We start from the raw sequence: 19,535 nt of genomic DNA on the forward strand, positions 1-19,535 counted from the left end.
ATCTTGAGTGTGCCAATGGCAAGGCTACATTTAGTGGTCAGCAACTGTTCCACTTCAGGAGGTGGTGATGAGCTGGTTATTACAGTCCACCTGGTGTCGGCGAGACCGGAATGATGCTGCTGCTGCTGCTGAGGAGGGGCTTCTGGGATTTTCGTTCACAAACAGGGATAGTGTTCCAAGTCAGGATGGTGACAGATTTACATGGAGCTGCTTGAGTGTCGTCGGAGCTGCCTCAAGCGACAACATTGTAAACTATTCCAGCACTACTCCCAACTTCAGCCTTATTGACGGTGGACAGGTTTTGGAAACTCAGGAGTTGAGTACTTCCTGACAGAATTCCCAGCATCTGAATTCCCAGTTTCTGAGCTGTACCATCTACAGAACGCAATGTAAACAGGACCAGAAATTGCTCACTTGGAAACCTGCTGGGGTTAATCGCTAGTTCTACTTCAAACAATGAAAAACGAAACTGGGAGACAGAAATGTTCAACGTGCGATACATTTCTAGCAGCAACTGAGACATAGAGGCCTGAGGCCTACTGTGTAGAAGAGGCACTCAGCACATTTAGCGTTTTGCTTTTCAAACTGGGCCTTCAAGGTCAAGGTCAGGGAGATCACATCAGATGCAGATTGGATCCACAAAGTACATCAGTTGCCTGTTTTAGATGATCCAAAAGCACATTATTTCTGTTGCGGCACAGAAATAGGAAAATGTTCAGATCAACCAAATCGAGCCATTTTTCAAAGAGCTCCAACACCAATGTTCAAAAATTATGACGACTAATCCCTCAGAATAACAATCCGACAGAATTCTGCAAATCTGTGTTGAGTGTGTCTTAACGCACAACTTCAGATACAGACGTGAAGTTTTAGAGCATACTTTATTCTCATTTTCAGGGAGATGTCCTCCCAGAATTTGCACTTGTTCAGGAGGTCAAAGATCATTTCAGCAATTTCATCATCAACCACTCATCAATTCTGATTGGTTTTTTGACCCGATTCCCATCCTGCACTGATTGGATGTGGCAGCTGATCAATTGATTAACAAGAGTGATTGGCCATCACTGATGATCTCATTTCCTGCTTCATAAAATGAGTGTTGGCTCCTCGGGTATAAATAGAGTCCCAGGGCAGGGATGTTTATTGTTGTTCTTAACTTTGTTATTTTTGTGGTGTGGAAACTAAAGCAAGCTTTTCCTTTACAAGATGGCATCCCAGATCAGTCAGAACTATCACCAGGATTGTGAAGCTGCTGTCAACAAGCAGATTAATGTGGAGCTCACTGCCTCCTATCTCTATCAGTCTTTGGTGAGTGCTGTCTCTGTTGGGTGAAACATACTTCTGTTCTGTTGAAGTGAACTCTACCCCTTGGATGTAATTAAGTTGTCTATCTTATAGACTGAGTTTTGTGGCTCCTACCTATTTCTCAATGCAGGATGAGTGTGATGTTACTGTAACAATAGTTTGGTGTCCAATGTTACTCTAACTTGGGTCCCAGTTGGTTGTCAGTGAGATGTGGAGTGTTCTTGTAGTTACTTGCCTGTCCCATGATGGTGCTGTGACTGGTGGTAATTATAGCTTCCTGTGGCTGTTTGAAACTTGAGGGAACTAATTTAAAAATGAATTGGGACTAACCATTGTGGGAATGGAAGCACCATCAGCTAGTCACTGCTCTTCTTTTCCTTCTTGTATCCTTGCTTGTATTTGAATTTTGTGGTGATCCCAACTTAACATCTCAAATAATCTTGAGAATCTTGATTTCCTATTGCAATCAGCTTAGAATAGGCTTGTTCTAGCCCTACAGAGCTGGGCTGAGAGGTGGCAAATGGAGTTTAATGCAGACAAGTGTGAGGTGATGCACTTTGGTAGGAGTAACCGGAAGGCAAAGCACGAGGCTAATGGTAAGATTCTTAGTAATGTAGATGAGCAGAGAGATCTCGGTGTCCACGTAAACAGGTCCTTGAAAGTTGCCATCCAGGTTGACAGGGCGGTTAAGAAGGCAGTGTTTTCTCTTTGATTAATAGAGGCATTGAGTTCTGGAACCAAGAGGTTATGGTGAAGCTGTACCAAACTCTGGTGTGGCTGCACTTGTAGTATTGTATACAGTTCTGGTCACTGCATTATAAGGATGTGGAAGCTTTGGCAAGAGTGCAGAGGAGGTTTACTAGGATGTTGCCTGGTATCGAGGGAAGCTCTTATGAGGGAAGACTGAGGGACTTGAGGCTGTCTTCATTGGTGAGAAGGTTGAGAGTTGACTTAATTGAAACATATAATATTCTGAGGGTTGGAAAGGGAAATCCTCTTTCTGCGGACGGTGAGCATGAGGGGGCATAGCTGTAAATTGAGGGATGATAGATATAGGACAGATGTCTGAGGTAGTTTCTTTACTCAGTAGTAAGGGAATGGAATGCTTTGCCTGTGACGGTAGTAGATTTGCCAACTTTAGGTACATTTAAGTCGTCATTGGACAAGCATATGGACGTACAGGGAATAGTCTAGGTTAGATGGGCTTGAGATCAGTATGACAAGTTGACACAACATCTAGGGCCTGTACTGTGCTGTTATGTTCTAGTTTCAGATTAAACTGGGTGAGGTTGTGACTGGTATCTGATCAAGCAGATCTCCATTTGAGATCTACTTTGCTTTTTTTCATACTCATGAGGTGGGTGTGGGCTGTCTGTATATGAAGTGTTGGAGCTTTTCCAAGGCACGGCACTGCCGTGGGGCTGAGAATGTGCGGAGGGTACTGACCCAGTGAATATGCAAAAAATAGCTTATTCCTGTTGTATTTGGCCTGACTCTAACTAGCCCCTCTTTCCCCAGGTGGTTGGGTGCCTGTGCCCTTCCAAGGGGTAGAATGTGTTTAGAAGGTGTTAGAAGTAACCTTAGTGAGTGTTGCCGGGTGCTCTCTGGGCTTGTGCTTGTCAGCAGGAAGTCCTGTCATGATGAGGATCAAGTCCCTGTCAGCCCCACTTTGGGAGGTGGCAACAGCTTTCATTGAGCCACCAGTTCAGTTTTAATCGCTGACCCATGTTCCTAACACAACTTGGAAGCATGTCCCAAGAGTAAAATCTCCACTATTCTACATCTTCTAACTGCCCATTTAAATGGGCAATGATAAATTGTGCTTGTGTTTGCATTTGACAATTAAAGCAACTTTTTTCAGCAGGATTCCCAAGAATGTGTGTCTTAGTAGCTGCTTGCAATAGCAGACCTGGTAAACCTGAATACATTGAATTGTGAACATCCTGGTTTAGAAATCTACAGGACTTTGCCTGTTGGATTAAGTCAACAGTAGCATTTCCAGGTTACTGTTTTAATAAGTGATGTTGTCTAGAGAGTAGGTGATCTGCAGGTCACTGTCATATTTGTCATGTGATCAGTTTGTTTTGTCAATCATTGTTTCATGTGTAATGGTACAAGTTGCTAGCAGTCTCAGTACAGCTGTTTTAGATGCAGCAGTAAACTGTATCTAGAACAATCCAAAGACTGTCCCGAGGCAGGCTTTCCTTGGCAGATTCTTGGTGCCCATGTCCTTCATTCATCCCTTCCCCCTCACCCCAGCCACCCCACTACTGCAGCCCTTGTCAAACTAATACAGTGCATCCAATTGCATTGATCCTGACTAAGCAGAAAATGTGCTCCTTCCTAGCTGTTAGTTGCAGTGTCTGGGATCTGTTTTCTGGCCTTTGCCAAAGGAGCAATAGCGTGCCCTGCAGCTGTTCTATTGGTGCACATCCTGCATTCCAGCTTCTGGCATTTCTTGAAACCCTATTCAAACAGTAATTTATCCCATTTCTGGTGGAGGTTAATCAGTAAAAACATCAATTCACACTTGTTCTCACCAAATGCTGTGCCAGACCCACTGAGCAATTTGCCAGGAGTTTCAAACCAAAATAAAACACATGGTGTTTACAGCTTACCTGGAGGAAGCTGGGATTGTTTTGATTTTTCCAATTCAACAGGAACTGCTCAAAACTGGGTTCTGAATTGTTAATGCATCAGGTACTTAACAGCTTATTGTCAGTTTGATTTTGAGAATGCTCAAGTAGCCCTGGAGCTCTGAACTAAAATTGGCCCGTGACTTGTTAATGGGCTTTACCTTGATCTCCCTTCCAGATGTCCTACTTTGACCGGGATGATGTTGCCCTCCCCCATGTCTCCCGCTTCTTCAAACATCAGTCCCAGGAGAAGCGGGAACATGCAGAGAAGCTGCTGAAATTCCAGAATCAGCGTGGAGGCCGGGTCCTCCTCCAGGATGTGAAGGTTGGAGTTGGGTGGGGTGGGGGTTGGGATGGTAATGGCTGCTCTTGTGGTGTGGTTTCAAGTCAGTGACAAGGTTTTCATTTGAGTCAAATCTTTGTTCGGCCTGTTTGATCTCCTTTTTGAAGCCAGTGTAGAAAGAAGCCCTTTGGCCCACCATGTCTTTGCTGACCCCACAAACACTAAAGCACTTTAATCCCATTTCCCTTCCCTTGGTCCACAGGCCACTGTCCTGGCACTATGTACTTGTCCAGCTGGACCTTAAACTGATCTGGAGTAGCTGACTCCACCACCATCCAACCCTTTATGTGGTTCATCTCATATTTCTAACCTCCCCCTCGGAGGAGGGTGAAGAGAACGTTTCCTCCAATCCCCTCTAACCTGCTTACTCCACAAACCTGGTTTCTCTCTGGTCTTGGTGTCTGCCATGGGGAAGGCATTCCATCAACTGGCCACTCTCTATTCTTCAATAGTTACATCAGGTCACTCCCTCAGCCGTTCCTGCTCCACAGAAAATCCCAGCCTATCTAACCTCCAATCAATGGATCTTGGGCAACAGCCTGGGCAGCCTCACCAGCTTCCCCCTGCAGTGCCATCCTGTCCTTGTGACTGGTGAGGCCAAAGAGGGAATAATGTGGTGACTAGAAGAACAAACTGTGACAAGACTGGCCCCCTTCCTGTTCCACCACACCCAACTAATAGAGGTTGCTTGCCCTCTGTCACTGTTACACCCTGTTGACCTTGTCTGAACTTTGAGGGATCTATGGTTGTGGGCCTTTCTTAACTGTTAGCAGCACAACACACTTTGCAAACACCTCGCTGTCCCTTGGATGAATTAAATAGCCGTGATGTTTCTGATCATCCTGCTCAGGCATGTATGAAGCCACCAGCACAAGTGGTACTTGAACCTTGGCCTTGTCAGCCAGAGACAGGGGCACTACCACTGTACCATGACAGCATTTAGGATTCACTTGTGAATATCCTCGCAATTCCATCAGATGGACCCTGATGCAAATCTTGTCATTATCCCCCACAATGACCTGTTATTCACCTTCCTCCTTCAGATCAAGGACCGACAGGCAAGGTGAAAGCAATTCTGAAGGAACTGTTCTTCAGCTGTGCTCCAGGGCTGCCTCAGGGGCGAGCAGTGTTCTCAGTGCTAGGGACACAGGTTTTGATCTGGCCTCTGGTGAGGGACTGGTGTTTACATGTCCTCCCCATGTCTGCGTTGGTGTCCTCATAGTATAAGAGGATTGGCCATCTGAAATGCAGGGTTACAGGAATAGAGGGGGAGTGGGATGAGCTGGGATGCATTTCAGAGCAGTTCTGCACTGATCGATGTTGTAGAGATTCTGAAGCTTCACTTTCCTTCTTTCCATCCTCAGAAGCCAGAGAGGGATGAGTGGGGTAACAGCCTGCAGGCGATGCAGGTTGCCCTGGATCTGGAGAAGAATGTGAACCAGAGTTTGCTGGATCTTCACCAACTTGCCACAGCCCAGACTGACCCTCATGTAAGCTTCACCACTTCATTCTCTTCACTGCTGGTCACTCAGGGCAACACCTTCAATGGTTGGTCTTTTGTGGATTAGAAGTTGCCTGCTGTCTCAGACAAGTGCCATTTGGATCTCTTCAGATCCGTACCAATGCTTATAATCTGATCAGCTCAGCAATCAAGTAAAATGGGAATTTGGATTATAATCTAGTAGGAGTGATGAAGTGATATTGGCCACTGAATGCTCATCCAGGATTATTGCAGTGGAATGATCACTATCCATCATAATCCAACACAGCATCACTTAACAAACTGCAAGAGCAGTTGAAATACATGGTCCTCACTGGCATAGTCTCCAGGTGTTAGGTTTTCAGGGTAGTCTAGAGCTCATATGGCTGAGTGTTTTGCAGTAGGAAATCTGAGGTTGTCTTGGATAGCATTAATGTAGCAAGTTGTCATATTCTTGCAGCTGTGTGACTTCCTGGAGACTCACTATTTGGATGAGGAGGTGGAGATCATCAAGCAACTCGGGGACTACATCACCAACCTGAAGCGCCTGGGAGCCCCTGAGAATGGGATGGGAGAGTACCTGTTTGACAGGCTCTCCCTGGAGGACAGCAGTTAGTGTGGCCTGGAGTACTGTCTGCTTGGTCTGAATGCATTCCCCACTTCACCCTGGGCAATCTGTCTCCTTTCAGGGGGAAGGAATTTTGTAGCAAAGAATGTAATGGCTGTACCAGCTGAATGGAAATGAATAAAATGATATATTGATATTGGTTTTTGTCCATCATTTTGAGACCATTGATACCTTTCTTTGGTCAATCAAGCTTTCCTACTGAAGTTCACCGCCCCCCCCCCCCCCCCCCACACTGTGGACAGACTCTAGGCCTATGGGAGCCAGTTCAGGTTCAAATCGGGGCCTGTGACCTACCCTTGCAATAGCCATTGACAGTTGGCCCCACTGACCAGTTCGCATTTAAGTTTTGTCAGTTGTCTGCTGCTCCTCCCAGGGCACCTTGGGGTTTTCTAAATAACTGTCTTGGTTTAACTGCATTGCTCTCTTTTCCCAGAAGCAATTCAAAGTTTGTCTTCCAAGTGGCTTCATCAGTTTTTTTGCTGTCTTTCCTTCACCCATGGGCTCAGCAACTTTCTCTTCCAACGGCTTCTCTTCTCGACCCCACCCTGCCTGCCCCCACCACCTAAATAACTGGAAGTCTGCCAGCCCTGAGCTGGGGAAATTCGGCCCAAACTTTCACAACAGTCACATTCCAGGGAATCGGCTCCAGATTCTCTGGGGCTACCTGATTGATAGTGGATGGTCTTGATCCCATAAAGACAAGGATTGGTGACCTGGGGCTTGGATGATAGCCCACGGTTTAAAAATACTCCCATTTGGTTTATGCTTGCAGCTACAACTGGCTTCTTACTGTTGAAGGGTTTGTATGAAAAGCTGCTGCCTTGGTTCTTGGAACCTTTCCATGGGCTGAAGGCTCTTTTTTCTTTTGACATGCTTCAATTTGAACAAGTGAGGGAGCAGGGATTTCTGGGGAAGGTGGGGACTGTCTCCTTCAGACAAGATGCCTGGACATGCTGACATTCCTATACAGCTGTTTCCTTGATCATTCAAGGCGTCAGATCATGGCTGAGGGAGGGGGATGAACAGAGACAGCCCAGAGTTTGTCTTGAGTTTTGTCGAAGTGCACACGGCAGCCTTAGGAAGAGTGTGGGTCATTGAGGTACTGAATATATTTGTTCCATCACAATAATCCTTTTTATTTTGCCCAGTCTCAATCCTTGGTGATAGAATCCCTACTCTCCTGGAAGGGGCCGTTTGACCCACGTAGTATCAACCTTCTGCCCAGCATCCTGCTCAGTCACACCACAGTCCTTTGACCCTGTGTTTCCCCTGGCCCCTCTCCCCTCAAACCTGTGCCCTCTAGTTTTGGACTTCCCTACCCTGTCGCAGCATGCTTTTTATATACAGTCATTCTTGAGTGTGCCAATGGCAAGGCTACATCTCGTGCTCAGCAGCTGGTTATTACAGATGGTCTGGTGTAGCAGACTCTGGAATGATGCTGCTGAGGAGGGGCTTCTGGGATTTTAATTCACAGAAAACCCTGAGGCCTACTGTGTATACGAGTCACTCAGCACATTTAGCATCTTGCTTTTCAAACTGGGATTCATGAGACCCTAAGTCCCAGGGATCACAGCAGATTCAGAACAGATCTAAAGGACATCGGTTGCCTGTATTAGACGATCCAAAAGCATACTATTCTGTTGCTGCGCAGAAATAGGAAAATGTTCATATCAACCAAATCTGGGCATTTTAGAAAGATGAGATTAGCCAATGTTGTTTCCCCTGTTCAGAGGATCGCAAATGTGGTTCCCCTGTTCAAGAAGGGGAGTAGAGACAACCCTGGTAATTGTAGACCAGTGAGCCTTACCTCAGTTGTTGGTAAAGTGTTGGAAAAGGTTATAAGGGATAGGATTTATAATCATCTAGAAAAGAATAAATTGATTTTGGGATAGTCAGCACGGTTTTATGAGGGGAAAGTCATGCTCATGCCTCACAAACCTTATTGAGTTATTTCAGAAGGTGACTAAACAGGTAGATGAGAGTAAACTGGTTGATGTGGTGTATATGGATTTGAGCAAGGCATTCGATAAGCTTCTAAGGTTCCCCACAAGAGGCTATTGTACAAAATGTGGAGGAATGGGATTGTGGAAGAAAGAGCAGTTTGGATCAGAAATTGGCTTGCTGAAAGAAGACAGAGGGCGGTAGTCGATGGGAAATGTTCATCCTGGAGACCAGTTACTAGTGGTGTACTGCAAGGGTCGGTGTTGGGTCCACTGCTGTTTCTCATTTTTAATAGGTGACCTGGATGAGGGCGTAGAAGGATGGGTTAGTAAATTTGCAGACAACACGAAGGTCGGTGGAGTTGTGGATAGTGACGAAGGATGCTGTAGGTCGCAGAGAGACATAGATAAGCTGCGGAGCTGGGCTGAGAGGTGGCAAATGGAGTTTAATGCAGACGAGTGTGAGGTGATGCACTTTGGTAGGAGTAACCGGAAGGCAAAGTACAGGGCTAATGGTAAGATTCTTGGTAGTTTAGATGAGCAGAGAGATGTCGGTGTCCATGTACACATATCCTTGAAAGTTGCCACCCAGGTTGACAGGGCGGTTAAGAAGGCATACAATGTTTTAGCTTTTATTAATAGAGGGATCGAGTTCCGGAACCAAGAGGTTATGGCGAAGCTGTACAAAACTCTGGTGCGGCCGCAATTGGAGTATTGTGTACAGTTCTGGTCACCCCATTATAAGAAGGATGTAGAAGCTTTGGAAAGGGTGCAGAGGAGATTTACTAGGATGTTGCCTGGTATGGTGGGAAGGTCTTAGGAGGAAATGCTGAGGGACTTGAGGCTGTTTTCATTAGAGGGAAGAAGTTTGCGAGGTGACTTAATTGAAACATATAAAATAATCAGAGGGTTAGATAGCGTGGATAGGGAGAGCCTTTTTCCTAGGATGGTGACAGCGAGCACGAGGGGGCATAGCTTCAAATGGACGGGTGAAAGATATAGGACAGATGTCAGAGATAGTTTCTTTACTTGGAGAGTAGTGAGGGAATGGAACGCTTTGCCTGCAACAGTAGTAGATTCACCAACTTTAGGTACATTTAAGTCGTCATTGGACAAGCATATGGACGTACATGGAATAGTGTAGGTTAGATGGGCTTCATATCGGTATGACAGGTCGGCACAACATCGAGGGCCGAAGTGCCTGTACTGTGCTGTAATCTTCTATGTTCTATGGCTCCAACAGCAACGTTCAAAAGTTATGACGAATAATCCTTCAGATTAACAATCCAACAGAATTCTGCAAATCTGTTATGACTGTGTCTTCACGCACAACCTCAGATAGAAAAGCGAAGGTTTAGAGTATATTTTATTGTCATTTTCTGGCAAATACATTTACAGAATGTGCACTTGTACAGGAGGTCAAAGCTCATTCAGCAATTCCATCATCGACCAGTTGTCAACTGTGATTCGTTTCTGGATCCAGTTCCCATCCTGCACTGATTGGACGTGGCAGCTGATCAACTGATCATCAAGAGTGATTGGCCATCACTGATGATGTCATTTCCTGCTTCATAAAAAGAGGGTCTGCCCCTGGGGTATAAATAGAGTCCCACGGGAATGATGTTGATTGTTCTTCCTAATTTTGTTATTTTGGTGGTGAGGAGAATAAAAGAAATTTATTGTCACAAGATGGCCTCCCAGATCAGTCAGAACTATCACCAGGATTGTGAAGCTGCTGTCAACAAGCAGATTAATGTGGAGCTCACTGCCTCCTATCTCTATCAGTCTTTGGTGAGTGCTGTCTCTCGGGGTTAAACATATAAATCTGTTCTGTTGAAGTAAATTCTTTGCCTGGCCTCTAGTGAAGCTGACAATCTAGTAGATTGAGGTTTTGTGGCTCCTACCTAAATATCAGTTCAGGATAGAGGTGGTGTTACTATCACGATGGTGTAGGATACTGATGTATGTTAACTCAGGTCCCAGTTGGCCTTCAGTGGTATCTGGAGGGTAAAAGCCTCTTGCTTTTGTTTTCTTTCTGACACAAGTTTCCTGACTTCATTTGCCTGATCTCTGTGGTGGTCCTAAACAAACATGCTGATTTTTTTTAACACTGACTATAACAATAACTTCCCTGTTGCAGTGGCCCTTGTTAGTCTGAACAAACCTGAAGCTAGTCTGTGACTAGCATCTGTTTTAAGTAGATCTCCTTCATTGAGGCTGACTTGGCTTTACTTGTATTTATTGAAGATGTGGGTGTGGCCTATCCCGTCCCTACTGAGAGTTGATCTGCTGTGTGTGAGAAATGTTGGATCCCCACTCTGCCCCTTCTCCACCCCACCCCATGCTGGGGCTGCTGGAATGTGCTGAGGCTATTAGCCCAGTGACAGTGAAGGAATGGAGGTTGTTCCCATATCATTTAGCTTGACCTAAAACAAAATGTCCCCTCTATCCCAGTGGTGATGTGCTTGTGCCCTTCCAAGGAGTAGACTGTGCTTGGAAGGTATGTGTTGAAGTAACCTTGGTGAGTGCTGCAGGGGACCTGGTAGGTAATGGACTCTGAAAGGAGGTGGTGAATGCAGTCCCCATGAAGTGGGCTGCTCTGTCCTGGATGGTGTCTGCTTCTTGCATGTTGCAGGTCCCCTTCTCCAGACACATGGAGAATATTCATCTCTCTCTGGGCTTGTGCCTGTTGTGAGGAAGTTGTCTTGTAATGAGGACTAAGTCCCTATAAGCCTCACTTGGGAGGTGGGACAGCTTTATTGGTGATCCAGTGGTTGGGGTTTAATCACTGTGTCCCAACTCTGTTGGCACATGCTTCCCAAGGATAAAATCCCGACTATCTTCTGCCATGACGTGTAACTACCCACTTAAACCAGAGATTTTTGCTTGCCTGACTGTGGTTTTTGGATTTGTGGATTAAAGTAACTTTTCAGGAGTCCTTCCCCAGAATGTAACTCTTAGCTGATGCTTCCAATAGTGACGATTAGCTCTTAAACCCTTACATCGAATTGTGAACATGACAGTTTAGATATGAGTCACATGGGCTGAAAGCCGACAGGATTTTTTGCCTGTTTGGGTTAAGTCAGGGCAAGTGCTTTTCCAGGTTACTGTTTTCACTAGTGACGTTATCTACAGGCCACTGATATTTGACATTTGATCATTTGTTTCAGTCATGTGACTTGGTGCAAGTTTCTGACAGCCTGAGTTTGCACTATTTTTAGGCAGAGCAATAACCCACTGCTGCAACGATCCAAAGGCTGTTACTGGGCAGGCTTTCCTTGGCATTATCTTAGTGCTAAACATCATACTGAAGATAGCGTACCCGTGTAGAGTTAATGTGTACACTTATGTCCAAATCTCATTGATCCTGGGTTTGTAGAAAACATTCTCCCTACTATTCATTGACTAGAACAAGGTTCAACATCTTTTTTGAAAGTTTACCTGAAAGGCAAAACACAGTGCCTTGTGGCTCCTCCATCCTGTGTACATCCTGTACGCCAGCTCCTGGCACTTCCTGAAACCCTGTTCAACCAGTAACTTCATCCAATTCTGTTGGAGATTAATGAATAGAAGCATGAATTCAGCTCTGTCTCTCCACAAAGGCTGTGCCAGGCACTCCTGAGCTAATCACCAGTAGATTCAAACCAAAATAAAACAGTATTTTTGGTTCCAGGAGGAAGCTGGACTGTTGTGATTTTGCCCAGTTGCTGGTGAATTGAACAACACTGGGTTCACAATCTGTTCAGTGTCTGACACATGAGCATGCCTTCTGTCAGTTTGGTTTGAGTGCTCAAGTAGTCTTGTAGTTGAGAACTGCAATGGGGAGTGAGCCAGTGATGTCTAATGTAACTTGAACTTGTTCTTCCAGATGTCCTACTTTGCCCAAGACGATGTTGCCCTCCCCCATTTCTCCCAGTTCTTCAAAGATCAGTTCCAGGAGAAGCGGGAACATGCAGAAAAGCTGCTGAAATTCCAGAATCAGCGTGGCGGCCGAGTCCTCCTCCAGGATGTGAAGGTTGGGGTTGGGTGGTGGGGGAGTGCAGGGTGGAATGGCTGCTCTTGCGGTGTCATCTCCAGTGACAAGATTTTCAGATCCTGAGCGAGTGTGGAAAGTTCTTTTGCTTGGCTTCCCTGTTTGCTCTCCTCCATCTCCAGTGTTTCAGCATTTATACAAGCCTGACTTCCATCAAACAACCACCTCAGCCTCACCTGCTCAAAGGACAAGGAAAACCCCAGCCTGTCCAATCTCTCTCCTCACAATGGATTTTCTGTCTCGGGGAAACAACCTGGGGACCCTCACCAGCACCCCCTGCAGTGCTATCCTGTCCTTCTGACTAGCGAGGCCAAAGATAGAATGCAGCAGAGGCCGGAAGAACAATTTTCATAAAATGTGTTCAAAGGACTTGTCCCTGTGCTGTTCCTCACAACCCTGCCCCAAACTAACACATGTTACTTGGCCTATGTCCCCTTTCACACACAGTTTGCCTTGTGTGAGCATTGAGGGATCGATGATCCTGTGTTTATTGTAAGCACATTACTGCCCCCGACAATGAATTCAAGTAATGATGGTTCTGACCATGCCGCTCGGGCATGTATGAGGCCACAAGCACAAGTGAGACTTGAACATCAGCCTTGTCAACCGGAGCTTGGGACACTACCGCTACTTCCCCCACAGCCCTTGGGATTCACTCATGAATATCCTTTTTAAGACTCCAGCAGATGGACACTGGTGCAAATGACTAATCTGGTACATATTTATTCCCTGTGGTACAAGGATATGTTCCTGAACTTCCGGCTTCAGGTCAAGGATAAATGGGGCAAGGTGAAAGGAGTCACCAAGTAGCTAATGTTTTCTTTATCTGGACTTCAGGGATGGCACAGTGGCTCAGTGGTTGGCACTGTTGACTCAGTGCCAGGGGTACCAGTTTGGTTCTGGCCCGTGACGAGAGTTTAAACGTTATCCCAAAGCATAGCATCCCCACACAGTAGAAAAGAAGATTGGCAACTTGAAATGCAGGTTACACGAACAGGGTGGGAATGGGACCAGATGGGATGCTCTTCAGCAGTTATGGTCTCAGTGGGGTGAATGGCCTGCTCCCATGCTGCAGGGATTCTGTTTCTGAAGCTTACCTGTCCTTCTCTCCATCCATAGAAGCCAGAGAGGGATGACTGGGGTAACAGCCTGCAGGCAATTCAGGTTGCCCTGAATCTGGAAAAGAATGTGAACCAGAGTTTGCTGGATCTACACCAACTCGCCACAGCCCAGACTGACCCTCATGTCAGCTTCACCTCCTCATTCACATCACTGCTAGACCCTCAAGGTAACGTTTCATTGGTTGGTCTGTGTGGATTGGAAATTCACTGAAGTAACACTTTCCATCCATTACTTTCCTGAACTATTGTAACATTGATCACTTGGGATCATACTGATTACAATGAGGTATAAGGGGAATTTGATCTATAATCTAGTGGAAGTGCTGAAATGACGTTGGCCACTGAGTTCTTCATTAGTATCATTGCAGTGGAATGATCATTGTCCATCACAATCCAACTCAGCTCCATTTCACAAACAGCAAGATGGAGCAGCTGACATGTTGTCCTCACTGGCACAAATTCTCCAGGTGTTAGCTCGCTTTTCAGGGCTGTCCAGAGCTAGTCATGGCTAAGTCTGTCTTGCAGTGGGAATTCTGAAATTGTCGTGGATAGTATAAATGTACCAAGTGTCATATTCCTCTGTTGCAGCTGTGTGACTTCCTGGAGACTCACTATTTGGATGAGGAGGTGGAGATCATCAAGCAACTTGGGGACTACATCACCAACCTGAAGCGCCTGGGAGCCCCTGAGAATGGGATGGGAGAGTACCTGTTTGACAGGCTCTCCCTGGAGGACAGCAGTTAGTGTGGCCTGGAGTACTGTCTGCTTGGTCTGAATGTATTCCCTACTTCACCCTGGACAACCTGTCTCCTTCCAGGGAGAAGGGGCTTGTAGCAAACAATGTAATGGCTGAACCAGCTGAGTGGAAATGAATGAAATGTATTGATGTTGCTTATTGTCCATCATTGAGACCCTTGATATTAAAGAGCTTTTGAGAGCTTCAAGCCTGTAATTTTGGCTAATGAAATTATTAATTTGACAGAATATTTCCCTGGTCTTCCCTCCAACACCACCCCAGCATCAGTCTCGGAATTCCCGTGGAACTTCCTCTAAGTTATGAATCCAAGTTATTCCTCCAGCCAGAACTTGAGGTTGGGGCCTGCGGGGTGTCAAGTCACTTTGTACTATTATCCCACACCCAGGTATGATGAATACAGGTGCAGCCAAAATTTTCATTGCTTTCGAAAGAGAAAACACCCCTGTTTGGCCGAAAGAAAGGCTTGACACCCACTTTCACAGAAACAGGGCTGTAGGATGCTTTATGTTCATGTCTAGTTTGCTAAGCAATAGCTTCCCTGTCAACCTCTGTCAACCTCCACCAACCGAGACTGATTGCTAAAGTCCACACAAATCACAAGTTGATGCCAATGTAAATTCTGTGCCAGCTGGCTCAGCTTGCCTCAACAAGAGCTTAAGGGAAGAGATCCAGCAGCGTCCCCTCTCTAGCCTTGTGGAGGAACCAGCAATGCTGGGAGCAATAAAATTAAACTTAGCAACTGGGATCTGACACACCTGGTCTATTCTGTTCAAATCAATGTTATTACTTTTTCCTGACAGTGCATCCTAGATTCACTCAGACCCAGTTGAGGTTCAAGCCAAGACCAGCCCTGTGGCCTCCTGATCCCCACCACCAACTGCCTGCCTCCGGACAGCCATCAGCAGTTACTCACAATGACCAGTTCATTTGTTCCTTCGCCTGAGGAACATGCGCTGCTCTCCCAGGCGATATGGATTAAATACCCATTGTAGCTCGACAAGAAAGCTCACACGGGGGGAACCATTTCCCAGGAGTAATCCAAAGCTGTCCTAATGTGGCTTTGCTCCGTTTACTTCCTTGCTCTCTGCCAAGTCTTGGTCAAAAACCCCACCACGCCTAGTAATAAACTTCAGGCCAGCCAGCCCAGAGATGGGAATATTCAGCACAAGTCTGCTTGAAAAAATTCACCTGAACTGGATGCACTTAATGGCACCTACAGCAGGATAATAGTGACCTGGGAATAACACAGCAACGCTCCTGGTTAAATGCTGCCATTTGATTGGCTCTTGCTGCTCAAGCCAGCATTGAGCGCACTAAGCTGCTCCCTTGGTTCCTCTGAGCTTCCCCCACGGGGAGGGTTACTCCTGATGCAGGTTGATTTCACCCGATCACATTGAAGGAGCAGTGTGACTCAGGGAGGAGAACTGGAGATGCTGACTTTCCTGAATGGCTGCTTCCTTTATCTTTCGAGGTGTCAGAGATCGTGGTTTAGGGAGGGGGCTGTCAGAGACATCCTGGGGAATGTTTCAGGGAGCTTTGTAGCGAGTGCACACTGCAGCCTTCACTGAGGTGTGGGTCTTTAAGGCACTGAATGTATTTGTTCCACCACGTAGAGTTTTATTTTAAACCATCTTGAGTCTTGGGTGTAGAATCCCTGCAGTGCGGGAAGAGGTTGTTCAGCCCATTTAGTTTGCACTGATCCTCTGAAGAGGTTGTTCAGCCCATTTAGTCTGCACTGATCCTCTGAACAGCATCTTGTTCAGACACACCCTGCCTTCTTACGCCATCTTTCCCACGGCCAGTCCAAAATAAACTGCATGTCTTTGGACTGTGGGAAGAGGCCCACACAGGCACGGGGAGGATGTGCAGCCTCCACACGTGACTGAAATTGACCCCAGGTCCCTGGCACTATGAGGCAGTAATGCTGACCATTAAAATACCCTGCCATCCAAAAGTTACAAAAAACAGGAACACTCTGTTGCATAGAATTAGAGTGAATGACTCGTTTCTCACGGAAACAGACCCTTCGGTCCTACCTGTCCATGCTGACCAGATTTCCCAACCTGACATAGTCCCAAGATAATAAAATGTGAGGCTGGATGAACACAGCAGGCCAAGCAGCATCTCAGGAGCACAAAATCAGAGACGAAGGGTCTAGGCCCGAAACGTCAGCTTTTGTGCTCCTGAGATGCTGCTTGACCTGCTGTGTTCATCCAGCCTCACATGTTATTATCTTGGAATTCTCCAGCATCTGCAGTTCCCATTATCACTGACATTGTCCCACTTGTCTGCCTTTGGCCCATATCCTTCTAAACCATTCCTTTCCATGCAAATCTCCAAATGTCATTTAAATGTTGTAATTCTAACTACCTCCACCACTGTCTCTGACAGCTCGTTCTAACAATGCACACCACCTTCTGTATGAAAATGTTGCCCCTCATGTCCCCATCAAATCTTACCCCTCTCCCCTCAAACCGATGCCCTCTAATTTTGGACCCCACCTGACCCTATCACAGCATGCTTTTTATATACAGTCAATCTTGAGTGTGCCAATGGCAAGGCTACATTTAGTGCTCAGCAACTGTTACACTTCAGGAGATGGTGATGAGCTGCTTATTACAGTCCACCTGGTGTCGGAGAGACCGGAATGATGCTGCTGCTGTTGCTGAGGAGGGGCTTCTGGGATCTTCACTCACAAACACTGATATTATTCCAAGTCAGGATGGTGATGGATTTACTTGGAGCTGCTTCAGTGTCACTGGGGCGGCATTGAGCTGGAAAATTGCAAACTACTCCAGCATTATTCCCAACTTCAGTCTTATCGATGGTGAACAGACTCTGGAAAGTCTGAAGTAGAGTTATTCACAACAGAATTCCCAGACTCTGACTTGGTCTCAAAGCCATGAGCACATGAATTAGGATTGACCTCTGCCCATGGTTTCTTAGAAAATAGAACCTAGAACAGTGCAGCACAGTTCACGCCCTTCAGCCCACGATGTTGTTTCGAACTTTTATCCTAAACCCAAGGACAATCTCACCTCCACTACCTTATATCCATCTGCTTATCTAATAGCCGCTTAAAATCCCCTAACGAGGCCGACTCCACTGCACTCTCCGGCAATGCATTCCACGCCCCAGCCACTCTCTGAGTAAAGAACCTACCTCTGACATCCACCCTATATCTACCTCCACTCACTTCAAAACTATGCCCCCTCATAATAGCTAACTCCATCCTAGGAAAAAGTCTCTGGCTGTCATATCTGCCTATACTTATGATCATTTTGTACACCTCTATCAAGTCACCTCTCATCCTTTGTTCTGAAGAGAAAAGCACTCGTTCTCTCAACCTTTCTTCGTAAGACCTTCCCTCCATTCCAAGCAACATCCTGGTAAATCTCCTCTGCACCTTTTCTAACACTTCCACATCTTTCCTGGAATGAGGTGACCAGAACTGGACACAATACTCCAGATGTGGCCGAACCAGGCTTTTGTATAGCTGGAGCATAACTTCACAGCTCTTGAAATCAATCCCTCTATGAATGAAAGCTAACACACCACATGCCTTCTTGACAACTCTATCCACCTGACTGGCAGCTTTCAGGGAACTGTGGACATGAACCCCGAGATCCATCTGCTCCTCCACACTGCCAAGAATCTTTCCGTTAACCCTGTATTCTGCTTTAAAATTTGTCCTTCCAAAAGGAATCACTTCACGCTTTTCAGGGTTAAACTCTGTCTGCCACTTCTTAGCCCCGCTCGGCATCCTATCAATGTCCTTTTGTAACCTGGAACAGCCGTCCACACTATCCACAAGTCAAATCACCTTCGTATCTTCCAAAAACTTACTAATCCGCCATTCCACTCCTACATCCAAATCATTTACCAAAATCGTAAATAGAAGAGGACCCCGAACAGACCCTTGAGGTACACCACTCGTAACTGAGCGCCATGTTGAATATTTTCAGTCAACTGTCACCCATGTCTTCTATGGGTCAGCCAATTCTGAATCCAATCTGTCTCATTTCCCCCGTCACATGCCTCCTGACTTTCTGCATGAGCCTGCCATGGGGAACCTTATCAAACGCCTTACTTCAATCCATGTATCCCACATTCACTGATCTACCTTCATCCACACGTTTGGTCATCCCTTCAAAGAATTCAATCAGATTTGTGAGGCATGATGTACGCCTCACAAATCCACACTGGCCATCACAAATCATACTGTGCCTATCCAAGTGATCATTAATTCTGTTTCTTACAGCCCTTCCCATTAATTTGCCAACCACTGACATAAGACTAGCTGGCCTGTAATTTCCAGGGTTACCCCATTCCCTTTTTTGAACACATGAATAATATTCAAACTTGTCATTCAAAGCTAAAAGATAGCACTAGACTGCATCCTGCTTTTTGAAGCAGATATTGAGTGAAAGTAACTTGCTTCCACCAGTCTGTACATCAGTGCTGTGATCATACTCGAACGTTCATTGGGGATCCTCAATTCCCAAAGCCTCACAGGCCACCAGTGCATGGGAGGCTGCTCCATTCAACACAGTTGCTGAGCCATACATTCTACAGAATGTAATGTAAACAGGACCAGCCACTCTCCATTTGGAAACATGCTGGAGTTAAGCTCTCGATCTACTTCAAACAAATAAAAACCAAACTTTGCGATAGAAAGTTTGCATGTGCTATACATTTCCAGCAGCAATGTAGACAGGGAGGTGTGAGGTCTACTATGCAGGAGAGGCACTCAGCACATTTAGCACCTTGCTTTTCAAACTGCACTTCATGAACCCAACGTCAAGGAGATCACAGCAGATTCAGAATGGATCCACAAAGGAATGAGCTTCCTGTATGAGGTAACCCAAAAGCACATTGTTTCTGTCGATGCACAGCAATAAGAAAATGTTTACTGTTAACAAAATCTGGCCATTTTTCAATGGGCTCCAACGCTGTTATTCAACAAGTACAAAGACTAATCCCTCAGAGTAACAAACTGACAGAATTCTGCCAATCTGTGATGAGTGTGTCTTAAGATATAATCTCAGATACAATCGTGAACTTTTAGAGTATATTTTATTGTCATTTTCACAGAGAAATATTTCCAGGATTTGCACTTGTGCAGGAGGTCAAAGGTCAGTCAGCAATTCCATCATCGACCAGTTGTCAATTCTGATCGTTTTCTGGATCCAATTCCCATCCTGCACTGATTGGACGTGGCAGCTGATCAATTGATGAATGAGAGTGATCGGCCATCACTGATGATGTCATTTCCTGCTCAAGAAAATAAAG

General features: G+C 45.8%; 1 protein-coding gene across 1 annotated transcript; it reads left to right on the plus strand.

Moving 5' to 3' along the window:
* Nucleotides 1–1,206: 1,206 nt before the first annotated feature.
* LOC132206417 (ferritin, heavy subunit-like) lies at nt 1,207–14,200 on the plus strand (the record flags this gene model as incomplete). The annotated part of the gene is made up of 6 exons (XM_059640536.1): nt 1,207–1,308; nt 4,120–4,266; nt 5,649–5,774; nt 12,201–12,347; nt 13,485–13,610; nt 14,075–14,200. Coding segments are annotated over exons 1-6 (774 nt in total), but the record flags the coding sequence as incomplete, so codon positions are not given.
* Between the last annotated feature and the right edge of the window lie 5,335 nt (nt 14,201–19,535).

Source organism: Stegostoma tigrinum, chromosome 38 (assembly GCF_030684315.1).
Source record: "Stegostoma tigrinum isolate sSteTig4 chromosome 38, sSteTig4.hap1, whole genome shotgun sequence".
Taxonomy (NCBI): Eukaryota; Metazoa; Chordata; class Chondrichthyes; order Orectolobiformes; family Stegostomatidae; genus Stegostoma; species Stegostoma tigrinum.